This window comes from Hippoglossus hippoglossus, chromosome 13, assembly GCF_009819705.1.
Source record: "Hippoglossus hippoglossus isolate fHipHip1 chromosome 13, fHipHip1.pri, whole genome shotgun sequence".
NCBI lineage: Eukaryota > Metazoa > Chordata > Actinopteri > Pleuronectiformes > Pleuronectidae > Hippoglossus > Hippoglossus hippoglossus.
The window spans coordinates 378,590-392,767 of NC_047163.1; the positions used below are offsets into that span (position 1 = coordinate 378,590).

A 14,178-nucleotide genomic window follows, 5' to 3' on the forward strand; every position below is an offset into this window, starting at 1 on the left:
TTAAAATTCAAACAGGAGGAAATGATGAAACTTTTCATTCTCATCGTTTTGTCCAAAACAAAAACTTGTTCAGAATAATTATAAAGTTACTTTTTGTATTTTTGTAAATATTCAGATAGAAACATGTCGTCCTAAGATATAAGATAACAAGTCCTTTATTCGTCCCGCAGCAGAAGACATCACATGAGTAGCCTGCAGTACTTGTGTGTCTGTGTCTCTTCTCTGAAGACGTCCAACACTTATGTCCATTTTATTACCACATGACTATTGACCGCTGATTGGCACATACATGAACTGAGACTCCGCCTCCTCCTCCAGCACCTCCCTGTGGCGAGACTTTTTTTCAAAGAGCGACTTTCGGATCAAACCGTTTTACTGTTGAGTGACAGCTTCAGTTCTTAAATCTGATCCTGTTCAAACCTGTGAACTTTCAGGTTCAGTGTCCGAGCTGATGGATTCTTCTCTTTGCTCTTTGATGCCTTTCATGAATGAACACTGTCGAGGAAATGAAGTGACGGGGCCCCTGAAGTCTGGAACCTCTGTTAGTGACGGGGCCCCTGAAGTCTGGGCCCCTCTGTTAGTGACGGGGCCACTGAAGTCAGGGCCCCTCTGTTAGTGACGGGGCCACTGAAGTCTGGGCCCCTCTGTTAGTGACGGGGCCACTGAAGTCGGGAACCTCTGTTAGTGACGGGGCCCCTGAAGTCTGGGCCCCTCCGTTAGTGACGGGGCCACTGAAGTCTGGGCCCCTCTGTTAGTGACGGGGCCCCTGAAGTCTGGGCCCCTCCGTTAGTGACGGGGCCACTGAAGTCGGGCCCCTCTGTTAGTGACGGGGCCACTGAAGTCGGGCCCTCTGTTAGTGACGGGGCCACTGAAGTCTGGCCCCTCTGTTAGTGACGGGGCCACTGAAGTCGGGCCCTCTGTTAGTGACGGGGCCACTGAAGTCTGGGCCCCTCTGTTAGTGACGGGGCCACTGAAGTCGGGAACCTCTGTTAGTGACGGGCCACTGAAGTCTGGGCCCCTCTGTTAGTGACGGGGCCACTGAAGTCGGGAACCTCTGTTAGTGACGGGCCACTGAAGTCTGGGCCCTCTGTTAGTGACGGGGCCACTGAAGTCTGGGCCCCTCTGTTCGTGACGGGCCACTGAAGTCTGGCCCCTCTGTTAGTGACGGGGCCACTGAAGTCGGGCCCCTCTGTTAGTGACGGGGCCACTGAAGTCGGGAACCTCTGTTAGTGACGGGCCACTGAAGTCTGGGCCCTCTGTTAGTGACGGGGCCACTGAAGTCGGGAACCTCTGTTCGTGACGGGCCACTGAAGTCTGGCCCCTCTGTTAGTGACGGGGCCACTGAAGTCTGGCCCTCTGTTAGTGACGGGGCCACTGAAGTCGGGCCCCTCTGTTAGTGACGGGGCCCCTGAAATCGGGCCCCTCTGTTAGTGACGGGGTCACTGAAGTCGGGAACCTCTGTTAGTGACGGGGCACTGAAGTCTGGGCCCCTCTGTTAGTGACGGGGCCACTGAAGTCTGGGCCCCTCTGTTAGTGACGGGGCCACTGAAGTCGGGAACCTCTGTTAGTGACGGGCCACTGAAGTCTGGGCCCCTCTGTTAGTGACGGGGCCACTGAAGTCGGGCCCCTCTGTTAGTGACGGGGCCACTGAAGTCTGGCCCCTCTGTTAGTGACGGGGCCACTGAAGTCGGGAACCTCTGTTAGTGACGGGGCCACTGAAGTCTGGGCCCCTCTGTTAGTGACGGGGCCACTGAAGTCGGGAACCTCTGTTAGTGACGGGGCCACTGAAGTCTGGGCCCCTCTGTTAGTGACGGGGCCACTGAAGTCGGGAACCTCTGTTAGTGACGGGGCCACTGAAGTCGGGAACCTCTGTTAGTGACGGGCCACTGAAGTCTGGGCCCCTCTGTTAGTGACGGGGCCACTGAAGTCGGGCCCCTCTGTTAGTGACGGGGCCACTGAAGTCTGGGCCCCTCTGTTAGTGACGGGGCCACTGAAGTCTGGGCCCTCTGTTAGTGACGGGGCCACTGAAGTCTGGAACCTCTGTTAGTGACGGGGCCACTGAAGTCTGGAACCTCTGTTAGTGACGGGGCCACTGAAGTCGGGCCCCTCCGTTAGTGACGGGGCCCCTGAGGTCTGGCCCCTCCATTAGTGACTTTTCGTATATTTGACGTTACTTTGTGTCTTTGAAGTTGAACAGTTGGTTTCACTTGTTGTCTTTGATGTAAAGTTGAATCAACTTATTTTATTTGAATGATCCTAATAATTCCAGTTGTTAGTAAACAGCTTGGTGAAGAACACAGGTCATTATCCGTCCTGTGAGGACTCTGATTGGTCTCTGTGGTCTCTGTGTCTCGTGTGAAGACGCCTCAGGGACAAACATGTTGATGAGCCTCAGTGACCTTTGACCTGAGGGACAGTCGCAGCCTCTGTGGGATCAACTTCAGCCGAGTTCACTTTAATAACAATAATCAACAAGCTCCGTGAACACAAGTTTTCATCAGCTGATGAAGAAGAAGAAGAAGAAGAAGAAGAAGAAGGAGAAGAAGAAGAAGATACCGACTGTCGACCTCATTCACAATAAGACTTTACTCCAATTATGATGTTTACATGAGTTGCTAACAGTAAATTCCATTTATATTCCTGGTGACATATGATACTTATACATACGACTTCAAACTTATACATAACAATAAAAGCGTCAGCTAAATGTAATGTAATGTAATTATAACACCAGGACATGAACTAAGAAAACATTCTTGAGTCCAGAGTCCAGATCCATGACTCAGTCCACACAAGCAGTTCTTTATTATTATTATTGATATTATTATGTATAATAATAATCATATTATCATCATCATCATCATCATTATTATTATTGTCTGATATCTGATTTAAACTGAATGAAGGTTCCATTCTCTCTACTCTGTTCCCATCATGCTCTCTGCTCTGTTCCCATCATGCTCTCTGCTCTGTTCCCATCATGCTCTCTGCTCTGTTCCCATCATGCTCTCTGCTCTGTTCCCATCATGCTCTCTGCTGAGTTCCCATCATGCTCTCTGCTCTGTTCCCATCATGCTCTCTGCTCTGTTCCCATCATGCTCTCTGCTGAGTTCCCATCATGCTCTCTGCTCTGTTCCCATCATGCTCTCTGCTGAGTTCCCATCATGCTCTCTGCTGAGTTCCCATCATGCTCTCTGTTGAGTTCCCATCATGCTCTCTGCTGAGTTCCCGTCATGCTCTCTGCTCTGTTCCCATCATGCTCTCTGCTCTGTTCCCATCATGCTCTCTGCTGAGTTCCCATCATGCTCTCTGCTGAGTTCCCATCATGCTCTCTGCTGAGTTCCCATCATGCTCTCTGTTGAGTTCCCATCATGCTCTCTGCTGAGTTCCCATCATGCTCTCTGCTCTGTTCCCATCATGCTCTCTGCTGAGTTCCCATCATGCTCTCTGCTCTGTTCCCATCATGCTCTCTGCTGTGTTCCCATCATGCTCTCTGCTCTGTTCCCATCATGCTCTCTGCTCTGTTCCCATCATGCTCTCTGCTCTGTTCCCATCATGCTCTCTGCTCTGTTCCCATCATGCTCTCTGCTCTGTTCCCATCATGCTCTCTGCTGAGTTCCCATCATGCTCTCTGCTGAGTTCCCATCATGCTCTCTGCTCTGTTCCCATCATGCTCTCTGCTGTGTTCCCATCATGCTCTCTGCTCTGTTCCCTTCATGCTCTCTGCTCTGTTCCCGTCATGCTCTCTGCTCTGTTCCCATCATGCTCTCTGCTCTGTTCCCATCATGCTCTCTGCTGTGTTCCCATCATGCTCTCTGCTCTGTTCCCATCATGCTCTCTGCTGTGTTCCCATCATGCTCTCTGCTGTGTTCCCATCATGCTCTCTGCTGTGTTCCCATCATGCTCTCTGCTGTGTTCCCATCATGCTCTCTGCTGTGTTCCCATCATGCTCTCTGCTGTGTTCCCATCATGCTCTCTGCTCTGTTCCCATCATGCTCTCTGCTCTGTTCCCTTCATGCTCTCTGCTGAGTTCCCATCATGCTCTCTGCTCTGTTCCCATCATGCTCTCTGCTCTGTTCCCATCATGCTCTCTGCTCTGTTCCCATCATGCTCTCTGCTGTGTTCCCATCATGCTCTCTGCTCTGTTCCCATCATGCTCTCTGCTCTGTTCCCATCATGCTCTCTGCTGAGTTCCCATCATGCTCTCTGCTCTGTTCCCATCATGCTCTCTGCTCTGTTCCCATCATGCTCTCTGCTCTGTTCCCATCATGCTCTCTGCTGTGTTCCCATCATGCTCTCTGCTGAGTTCCCATCATGCTCTCTGCTCTGTTCCCATCATGCTCTCTGCTCTGTTCCCATCATGCTCTCTGCTCTGTTCCCATCATGCTCTCTGCTCTGTTCCCATCATGCTCTCTGCTGAGTTCCCATCATGCTCTCTGCTGTGTTCCCATCATGCTCTCTGCTCTGTTCCCATCATGCTCTCTGCTCTGTTCCCATCATGCTCTCTGCTCTGTTCCCATCATGCTCTCTGCTCTGTTCCCATCATGCTCTCTGCTCTGTTCCCATCATGCTCTCTGCTGAGTTCCCATCATGCTCTCTGCTCTGTTCCCATCATGCTCTCTGCTGAGTTCCCATCATGCTCTCTGCTCTGTTCCCATCATGCTCTCTGCTCTGTTCCCATCATGCTCTCTGCTGTGTTCCCATCATGCTCTCTGCTGTGTTCCCTTCTGTTTAGAGGCAGCTGCCTTCATGTCACACTGTTTAGAGGCAGCTGCCTTTATGTCAAACTGTTTAGAGGCAGCTGCCTTCATGTCACACTGTTTAGAGGCAGCTGCCTTCATGTCACACTGTTTAGAGGCAGCTGCCTTTATGTCAAACTGTTTAGAGGCAGCTGCCTTTATGTCACACTGTTTAGAGGCAGCTGCCTTTATGTCAAACTGTTTAGAGGCAGCTGCCTTCATGTCACACTGTTTAGAGGCAGCTGCCTTTATGTCAAACTGTTTAGAGGCAGCTGCCTTCATGTCACACTGTTTAGAGGCAGCTGCCTTTATGTCAAACTGTTTAGAGGCAGCTGCCTTCATGTCACACTGTTTAGAGGCAGCTGCCTTTATTCCAAACTGTTTAGAGGCAGCTGCCTTGATGTCACACTGTTTAGAGGCAGCTGCCTTGATGTCACACTGTTTAGAGGCAGCTGCCTTTAAAGTGTACTGCAATACATTGCACACATAATAGTAATATATGGCACACATAATAATGAAACCTTAAACAGGGCTCCAGAGCTGCAATACCAGACACAAACAGCAGGTTTTACATGTTTCAAAGATAGCAAAGGTATTGCTGTAAGAACTGGGTTAAAGTGACTTTAATGTTAAAATATCTTTAAAGTTCACAAAGCACGAACATTAATTGGCTATGATACATTAATAACCATTTCAGACAGAGGATTAAAGTAATAGCAAATTTGAGTTTTTTTATGTAACTCGTTGAAAAGAAAGCAGTTTTCCAGTTTCAGTCATTCAGTATCATGTTCCATTGACATCACTGCAAAGTCCTACCACATTCTCAACTCTCTATCAACATCTGGATAAAGGTCACTACAGAGAGACACTTAAGAAACGGGTCACCTTGATATGATTTGCCCCGAGACTGTTCTGTGGATCGGAAAGTACAACTGACTTAGTATTTGTAATAAAACCCCTAACACACCTTGAAATTGTCTCACAATAAATGAACCAAGATTTTGTAAACAATAATATTAATAATAATAACACTTTTCTGTTTGAGATCAGCAGAGACATTAGAGAATCTTCACCTGACAAAGACATCACAGTGAATCATTGGAACCTGAACTTGTCTGGATTCATATTATTTTTTGAAATTTTGATTTATTATTTCCTTTTGTTTGGTATTTTTCTGTTACTTCCTGTTTTACTTTGACGTTCTTTTACCTTATTTGTCTCTTCCTCTCTTTACTTGTGGTCTTCCTCTGGTTTCCCGTGTTGTGATTGAAATTGAAATGATTTGTGTTATTTTTCACTTTTGATTATGTAAGGTTGAATTTTGAAAAATTTGAATATATTTGTATTATAGCATTTGAATTTTAAAATAAAGAATGAGAATATTTAACACCACCAACCATCAATATTAAGTTTGTTTGTTTGAATTCAATAATACGCTGGTGAGATCTGTGTTTAACTGTGAGGTGCTCTGGGCTGCGTGGAGGATGAAGAGGATGAAGAATTCCCACACCTGGAAATGCTCCATTTGCATGGACGAACCTGGACTTACTCCACAAGGCGAAGTCCGTCACTTCATACCTGCAGACAGCGACCACACCTCCTCACCTGAGTCACTGAGCCAGGGTCAGTTTACCTGGATTCCCCCGGGGAGGCTGTGTCCTGGAGCCAAGGTCGAGCGTTTCCGCACCGATGATGTTTACACTGAGGAAAATGTCCCTGAGCTACTTGTCAATAGCGAATGTTTTAACTCTACATAAATTACGAAACCTCTTCAAGCAGCAAAGTTTGTTTTGTGGGTTAAACCTCGGACAAATTTGGTGTCAAGAAGTTTTGATCCAGTCTGGATTCAAACTGTACGACCCAGGAGCGTCTGTCCGTGAGGTGACGACGTGAAACACTGAAGCAACACGACAAACTCGATGTGAAGTTTCATCCTCATGAAAATCAACAGCACGATAAACACAACGACCTCAAGTCCACAACATCACAATATCTCCAATATGTGGCTTGTGTGTCAGGACTCAACTCAACGTCTTCACCCTGAAACTTCACCAAACCATTATTTCTCCACTTCTTTAAATCTGTGTGACGAACTCTCTTCATCCACTGAGATCACAAACAAGATCTGGGTTTTGAAAATCAGCGAGTGGAAGAAAACTTTGCTCATTTCTCTGCGATGAAGCTGTTTTAGTGCAGAAAAGCTGCAAAGACAGAGACTGAACATGAAAACTGAGGTTTGTGGAGTTTCAGGAGGAAACTGCCTCAGTTATTCTCTCACAGGAGTTTCACTTTGTCTCCATCAGCTTTGAATGAGATCCTGGAATGAAGACAAAAGAACAGACTGGATTTATTCTTTATTTCAACTTTCAGCTTCTTCACACATTACATTTCAATGCTTTATACATATATAAGAGATTTAAATGTATAATCACATGTATAAGAAACACATGTGATGAGAGCTGCAGGACAAACCCTCAGAGGGACTCGATCAGGACACTCTCCAATGGAACTGCTGGTTCAGATCAGGAAAATCCAAAAGAACAGAAACCTACGCAGCAGCAGATCAATATGCCCGTTCACTAAATATGTAAATACAACGAGGACGAGTGGATTCACACTTTACAGAGATGAGCCGTGATAAAAACAAACCAGGTTCCACATTTACAATGTGACCAAACATCCCATAACACTGATGCTCTGTAAATCCAACCAGAGTGCAGTTGGTCTGTTGGACATGTTGACGCTCTGAGTTCATTGATCACTTCATCAGTAAAGTCTGTTCAGTGACTCTTGTTCAGTGATTTCATGGACACACAATCAGTTTGTTTCAGCTCCGTCTCACATGTGGAAAAGAAAAGAACAAATAATCAGCTCATCGATGAGGATCAGGATCAATACAGGTTCTAAAACATCACACAACCTGATTTCTACTTTGATTTAGAAAACAACAGCAAGATTAGATCTTTCAAACACATTCATGTCAGTGTAATTATAGATTTCTGTCTTTACAAAGTGAGAACTGAATATGTGTGATAAAGGAAGGTCAGTGTTTGATTGACAGCTGATCTCTGTGCGGAGCAGAAACGTCACCACGACGAACTTTGATCAACAAACATGGAGACAGAAGAAGTTCAAGATTTAAACACAGAATCTAAATCACTGCTTTTAATGACTCGAGTCTATTTGAGTTTACAGAACTCAGCTGTGTCTCCAGGATAATAAACCCCAACTCCAGCATAGAGAGGCTGAGTGAATGTGGTCTGGACTCTGTGGAGGAGAGTCATGGTGTCAGAGACTCTGTAGAAGGACAGAACACCTGCACTGTGATCCAGGTACACTCCTACTCTGGAGGACACAGGACCTGACACTGGAGTCATGATGCACTTGTAATAAAATATATAACTGTTTCTATAATAAACTAATGACCAAGATTTATCATTGAATCCAAATTCATATGAGTCTCCTGCTCTTCTGATATTCTTGTATGTGACTGCTACACTAACTACTCCTGTCACCCCCACCTCCACCTCCACCTTCACCCCCACCTCCCAGTAACAACTTCCAGTCAGACTCTCTTTACTCAGGACCTGAGGCCAATCAATGAATCTGTGCTTTATATATATATATATATATATATATATATATATATATATATATATATATATATAGGAATTATAATGTAATATTAGAATAATTAAAACTGATGAAATATGATTTGGCATCAGCAGGCTGCTATAAAAAACAAAAACACTGCAGGAAAACAAACATTAGGTTTCAATGTCATTTTCCTTCACCTCAAAACACATTTGTTCTTTTCTTTGGACTCTGCTGAGTTCCCATCATGCTCTCTGCTGAGTTCCCATCATGCTCTCTGCATGATGCTCTCAATCTTCGGTCACTTTCCGTCTCTATCTTTTTCCTCAGTCCGACATGAACTTCATTGACACCACAGAGAGGAGCTAACACAACAGGAAGTGACACCACAGAGAGGAGCTAACACAACAGGAAGTGACACCACAGAGAGGAGCTAACACAACAGGAAGTGACACCACAGAGAGGGACCAGGTACGTGGAGGTGGGGTTAGACAAAGCGACGAATCAGGTTGTTTCTCTCTGGTTCCAGGAACTCGTCGAGCAGAGCGGTCGTCACCTTTGTAAGCTCCTCCTCCAGACTGGACATGTCACTGCAACAGCCACACACACACAACAACACAGATCACACACTGATCACTTCTGATTTATCATTGATCACTTTGTCAGGTCAAATACTAAAACAACATTTTCTCTTGATGAATCTGAGATCTGGGATGAAACAGGGTGAGGCTGTGATGTCACAGTCAGCTGACCTTTTCCCCGGCGGTGCGCAGAACTCTGTGTAGTATTTGATCTTGGGTTCTGTGCCGCTGCTTCTCAGCGTGGCCACAACGCCGTTTTGAAGCGTGAAGGTGATCATCTGACTGCTCCTGGACACAGGAAGAACCTCCACAGGAAACACAGAGTCACAGGATGTCACAAAAAACAAGCATCACCTCGCACAGCTGCTTCCTGTTCATGTCTTACAGATCTGAGGTCCGCCTGGCTGCTGTCGTATCCCGTGGTAACGTCTCTGACATGGACGATACTGACGCCACCGCACGACTTCGGGTACGATCCCTCGCCGTCAAAGTTTCTGATCCGACAAAAGATCTTCTGGATGGTGGGCGGGTGGTGACAGACGACGTAGGAGGTCTTAGACACATGAAAACCATACCTGCAGACAGGAAGCAGCAACAGAGACGACTGTCAAAATAAAAGAGAGGTAACTCTGCTATACGTGTTGATGTGATGATCCCCTTCAATCGAAAGACGGAACAAACATCTCCACTGAACATTAACTACCTCTTGACTCTGAAGCATCTGCTGCTCCCTGGTGGTGGAAGCTGGGTAATAATCTGTCTTCATAAACTGAAGTTCAATTCTAGATTAAATCAGACTAAACATAATTATTATTAATTCTAATCAAAATCATCGAGAAGATTTCAAACAGTTTACAGACAGAGTTTCACTACAGTATTAAATGAATCATAAGAAGAGTATATTCAGATTTAAAATGACAACAGAACTATGAGTGTACGTATTAACACACATACGTCAGGTAGATGTTGTGGAGCTGCTGGTCAAGACTCAGGCTCTTGTTGTGTAGGTAAGCGGCCATTTCTGCCACGACGGCTGCCGAGCTCACGCCGTCTTTCTCGGGGACCATACTGCCGCACAGGAAACCTGATGTCACAGAAAGAAGCGTTTCTGACGTCAGCACACAAAAATGAGAGCCAATCAGCTGCAGTTAAAATCTCCAAGGTGAGGACAAGGTCAAGGGATTTAAAAAAAATTCAGTTACCAATCGACTCCTCAAAGGCGAATATGACCGTGTTCCCTGTTTTGGAGAGTTCGTGCATCCTGTTCCCGATCCATTTAAACCCTGGAAGAGTTTCCTGTTCAACACAAAGACACCAGAGATCATCATCCTCTTGTATCAGTCTCAGATTCTTCAGGTGGAATCGTTCTGGTCTCACCTCGAAGTGGAACCCTTCCTTGTGAGCGAAGGCGCGCAGGATCTTGGACGACACTGTGGTGGCCAACATGTAAACGCTCCCAGTGTCTGCGGGGTCTGGATGATGCTCCTTCCAGTTAAAGAACATCCACCAACCCAGCAGAGCTGCCAGCTCATTACCTGTGAACACCTTCCAGCCACACCTGTAACAATACAGCAGGAATGTGTTAGAGCTTTTATCTCTGACAATATGGACTGAAGTGCCTTTGAGCAAACATCCCAGTTACCCATCAGACTTCTCTGCTACAGCCAAACGATCGGCATCAGGATCCGTTGCCAAGACGATCCGAGCGTTTTCCCGCTCTGCCAGAAGAAGAGAAAGCTCCTGCAACTCAGAAGAAAACCGATTACTACAAAAACACTGAACCTAAAAAATAAACGAGTGAACTGAGATCTGAGTCTCACCAGAACAGACTCTCCCTCCTCTGGGTTTGGACATCGGAGGGAGGAGAAGTTGGGATCGGGGTCTTTCTGCTCCGGTACAGGGATTGGTGGATGGAAGCCAAAGGTCTGGAAGGCCTGCTGGACGAAGACGTGTCCGACGCCGTGGAAGGACGAATGGACAAACTTCAAAGGACAGCTGCGATTCAGATCCCTGAGAAACAGAGAGAAAATAGTTTCCAGCAGAGGGTGTTCAGTCACTCGTTCCACCAGGGGGCGACAGAGAGGATCAGTGGGCCTCATTCAACAACTGTTTTATGAAGATTCTGACATTCACCAATGTTTTCTTATCTGGGATTTGTTCTTATGTAAAAACAGAATCTGCACTGAAGAGAACTCTTAGAAAACCTCTCAAGATCAAAGGAAAACGAAGGAGCAGACACATGAACTGAGGAGTGACTGTCAGTGATGGTAGTGAGGAGACATGTTGTATATGAAGAAGTCCTGTGTTGATCATAGTCCACCATCAGGATCAGGATCCACCATCAGGATCCACCATCATGGACTAGGTCTACAGGTGAACCGCTACACATGTTACCTGTGGAAGCAGAGGGAGGTGAGTTCATCCATGTAGCAGCTGTTGATTTGGGTCAGGGGCTCAGTCCTCAGGGAGCAGCTCTCCACCAGCTCCTCGTCCCAGCAGGAGGCGCTCCAGGGCTCCAACTGCTCCTCGATGCTCCGCAGGATCTCCTTGTCATGAGGTGCTGAGATCTGAGCGCCGTTACACCAGTACACCTGCAGGGGGAGGTACAGCAGTGATATTCAGATTCAGCTCATTTTCATTGTCATCTTATTTAGAGTTTAACGTGCGTCTCTGACCTTGTACCCGTTGTCTTCTTTAGGATTATGTGAAGCGGTAATCATGACTCCAGCGGCTGCTCCTAGTTTCTTCACAGCATACGGCTACAAAAACAAAAACAAAACAGGTGTAGCAGCTGATTGTGTTTATGTGTGTGTCGTCCTGCGAGACAGAAGATGACATCACTGGCGTTTCCTCACCACGAATGGCGTGGGGACAAACGTAGAGAAAAGATGTACGGGGACGTCTCTACTGAGCATCACAGCAGCCGTTAACTTTGCCAACCTGAAACATACACATTGTTATGTCATGGTGACTCCGCCCCCCTCGTGCATGTGGATCCTGGTTTGTCACATGATCATTGGACGTCTGTTGGAACTCACCTCTGACTGCTGCAACCGCTCTCTTCCTGTCCCCTGGTGTCAAAACCAACCACCACACCTCTGCTGCTGAAGTCAGCAAAGTACCTGGACAGGTATGACCACAGACCCTGAACACAAGAAAACAACACGTTAACGTTATGAAAAACACCGGATCCATAACTAACTCATTCATTATGTCCGACTTTATGATACACTAGGTATTGAATCATCTTTTTTTTTTATCATTAAAAATCTGCTCTGGTCTATGAACTGGTCTGACCTGTGTGGACTGGATGACAGTGAGGTCGTTGATTCGGTTGAATCCGGCTCCCATTGGTGCTCTGAGTCCGGCCGTACCGAAGCTCATCCTGCCGCAGAGTCGTGTCCTCAGATCGTCAAACTGAGCCTCGGCCAAAAGAGACTCCACCTGAGCCCGGGTCCACTGGTTCTACAGAACATGAGACAGGAATCAGCTGTCAGACTCTCATATGTTTACATGGGGACATCAGTGTGAATGATTCAGGAGTGTGTGTGTGTGTGTGTGTGTGTGTGTGTGTGTGTGTGTGTGTGTGTCCAGGCTGTTGACATTTACAGTGAAGGTCAGTGACACTCTCGGCAGCTGTGACCTTTACAAACACCCAGGTGGTGTGTGTGTGTGTGTGTGTGTGTGTGTGTGTGTGTGTGTGTGTGTGTGTGTGTGTGTGAGATCTGATGAATCAGAGCCACCATGTGGACTCAGACGTCCACTTCTGTTGTGCTCTATCTCTACCTGAAATCGACCTGTGATATGTCATTGATAATGATCTATGATTGGTCGAAGACAAACAGACCACCTGAGAGGTCTGGACCAATCAGAGTGAACAGATCTAAAATAACCTTTATAAACCGACAGCAGTGATTAAATCTCCACTGTGACGAACAGGAAGTGAAGGAGAGAAGTGGACTGATGAGCTCGTAGTGACCTGAGGACAAAGTGTCACTGAAACATCATCTGATGTTGACCTTAGGTTTCTCATCTAGTTTCTGCTCGTTAATCTTTGTTAGTTCAGGCTTTGATCATCTGCTCACTGATTAGATCTACAGCTGGTGCATTTTATATATTATGTATAAAATACATATAATTAAGTCACACCTCAGGTGTGAGTGCTGACATCAGTGTTCAGGTGTTTCCTCCTCGTGCTGCTGAGCTCCATCAGGTCCGCACTGCGGCCTCCTCACACCTCCTCACACCACTTGACCCTCAGGTCTCAGGTCTTGACCTCGGACCTCAGACCTCAGACCTCAGGTGGACTCACATCAGTACATGAACTTAATTATTTTACAGCTGCAGCTTCACTTTCTCACAAACCTTCAGTTTCATGAATTCTTTATCCTCTTATATGGATTATGTGCGGACTTAACCAGATCATCATCATTGTCTGTTTCATTCGAGTCTTAAACCAGTTTTAGCACAAAAGAGGTGAGGTGTCCCCCCGCAGGTCCAGCAGCACACAGCGGTGTGAAGCTGTCCTCCAGGCGGACACACACTCACCTTGTCCCACGTTAACCACCGGTGCACCGCCTGGTCCAGCTGCGGGTCCCCGGTGCTCTGACACCGCAGGTTGGCGTTCAGGTCCCCGTTAACTCCGCAGTCTTCTCCCATGCTGACTCACCGGTTAGCGAACACTCATCTGACCGACACCGGCTCACAGGCAGCGGGCACACGGCGGGGAGGCAGCCGGGGCAGGTGGTCCGCTCCCGGCTCCTCGATGTTCTGCGTGTCCGTCTCCAGATCACCCTCAGCGGCTAATGTTAGCTACAGCAGCCGCTAACTGCTAACTACAGCTCCGTTCACTGCGGAGACTCCAACTCCCGACAGGCAACACTTCTTCTTCTTCAGAGACACCGGATGGCCACTAGGAGGCAGCACACGCCTCCACACTCAGCAGCCCACAATTTATCATCCTGTGAAGAAGAGGGGTTTTTAAATAAAACTTATTCATTTCCACAGAGGATCCACCAGATCTACAGGATCCAGAGGTCAGGAACCAAACCGGGAACCACATCAGGAGCCAGACCAGGAACCACACGAGGAGCCAGAACAGAAACCACACCAGGAACCAGACCAGGAACCAAACCGGGAGCCAGACCGGGAACCAAACCAGAAACCAGACCAGAAACCAAACCAGGAGCCAGACCAGGAACCAAACCAGAAACCAAACCAGGAGCCAGACCAGGAACCAAACCAGAAACCAAACCAGGAGCCAG

General features: G+C 47.2%; 1 protein-coding gene across 1 annotated transcript; it reads right to left on the bottom strand.

Annotated features, from left to right (window-relative positions):
- Nucleotides 1-8,546: 8,546 nt before the first annotated feature.
- Nucleotides 8,547-13,856, bottom strand: pgm2l1 (phosphoglucomutase 2-like 1). Its single transcript, XM_034603609.1, has 14 exons — nt 13,463-13,856; nt 12,212-12,379; nt 11,953-12,059; nt 11,770-11,854; nt 11,590-11,673; nt 11,309-11,505; nt 10,735-10,924; nt 10,557-10,654; nt 10,292-10,472; nt 10,117-10,210; nt 9,869-9,998; nt 9,300-9,489; nt 9,086-9,219; nt 8,547-8,923 (listed from the first exon to the last, which is right to left on the bottom strand). The coding sequence occupies exons 1-14, from the start codon at nt 13,571-13,573 to the stop codon at nt 8,821-8,823; spliced, it is 1,872 nt and encodes a 623-aa protein (XP_034459500.1). The 5' UTR covers nt 13,574-13,856; the 3' UTR covers nt 8,547-8,820.
- Nucleotides 13,857-14,178: the final 322 nt, after the last annotated feature.

What these genes read in the sequence shown, in the direction of transcription:
- pgm2l1 (XM_034603609.1), bottom strand. Translation starts at nt 13,573, where the DNA reads ATGGGAGAAGACTGCGGAGTTAACGGGGACCTGAACGCCAACCTGCGG. An exon ending in GGTGGTTAACGTGGGACAAG is followed by an intron (nt 12,380 to 13,462) that starts GTGAGTGTGTGT and finishes CATGTTCTGTAG; the next exon opens with AACCAGTGGACCCGGGCTCA. An exon ending in GCCAGGCGGACCTCAGATCT is followed by an intron (nt 9,220 to 9,299) that starts GTAAGACATGAA and finishes TTTCCTGTGGAG; the next exon opens with GTTCTTCCTGTGTCCAGGAG.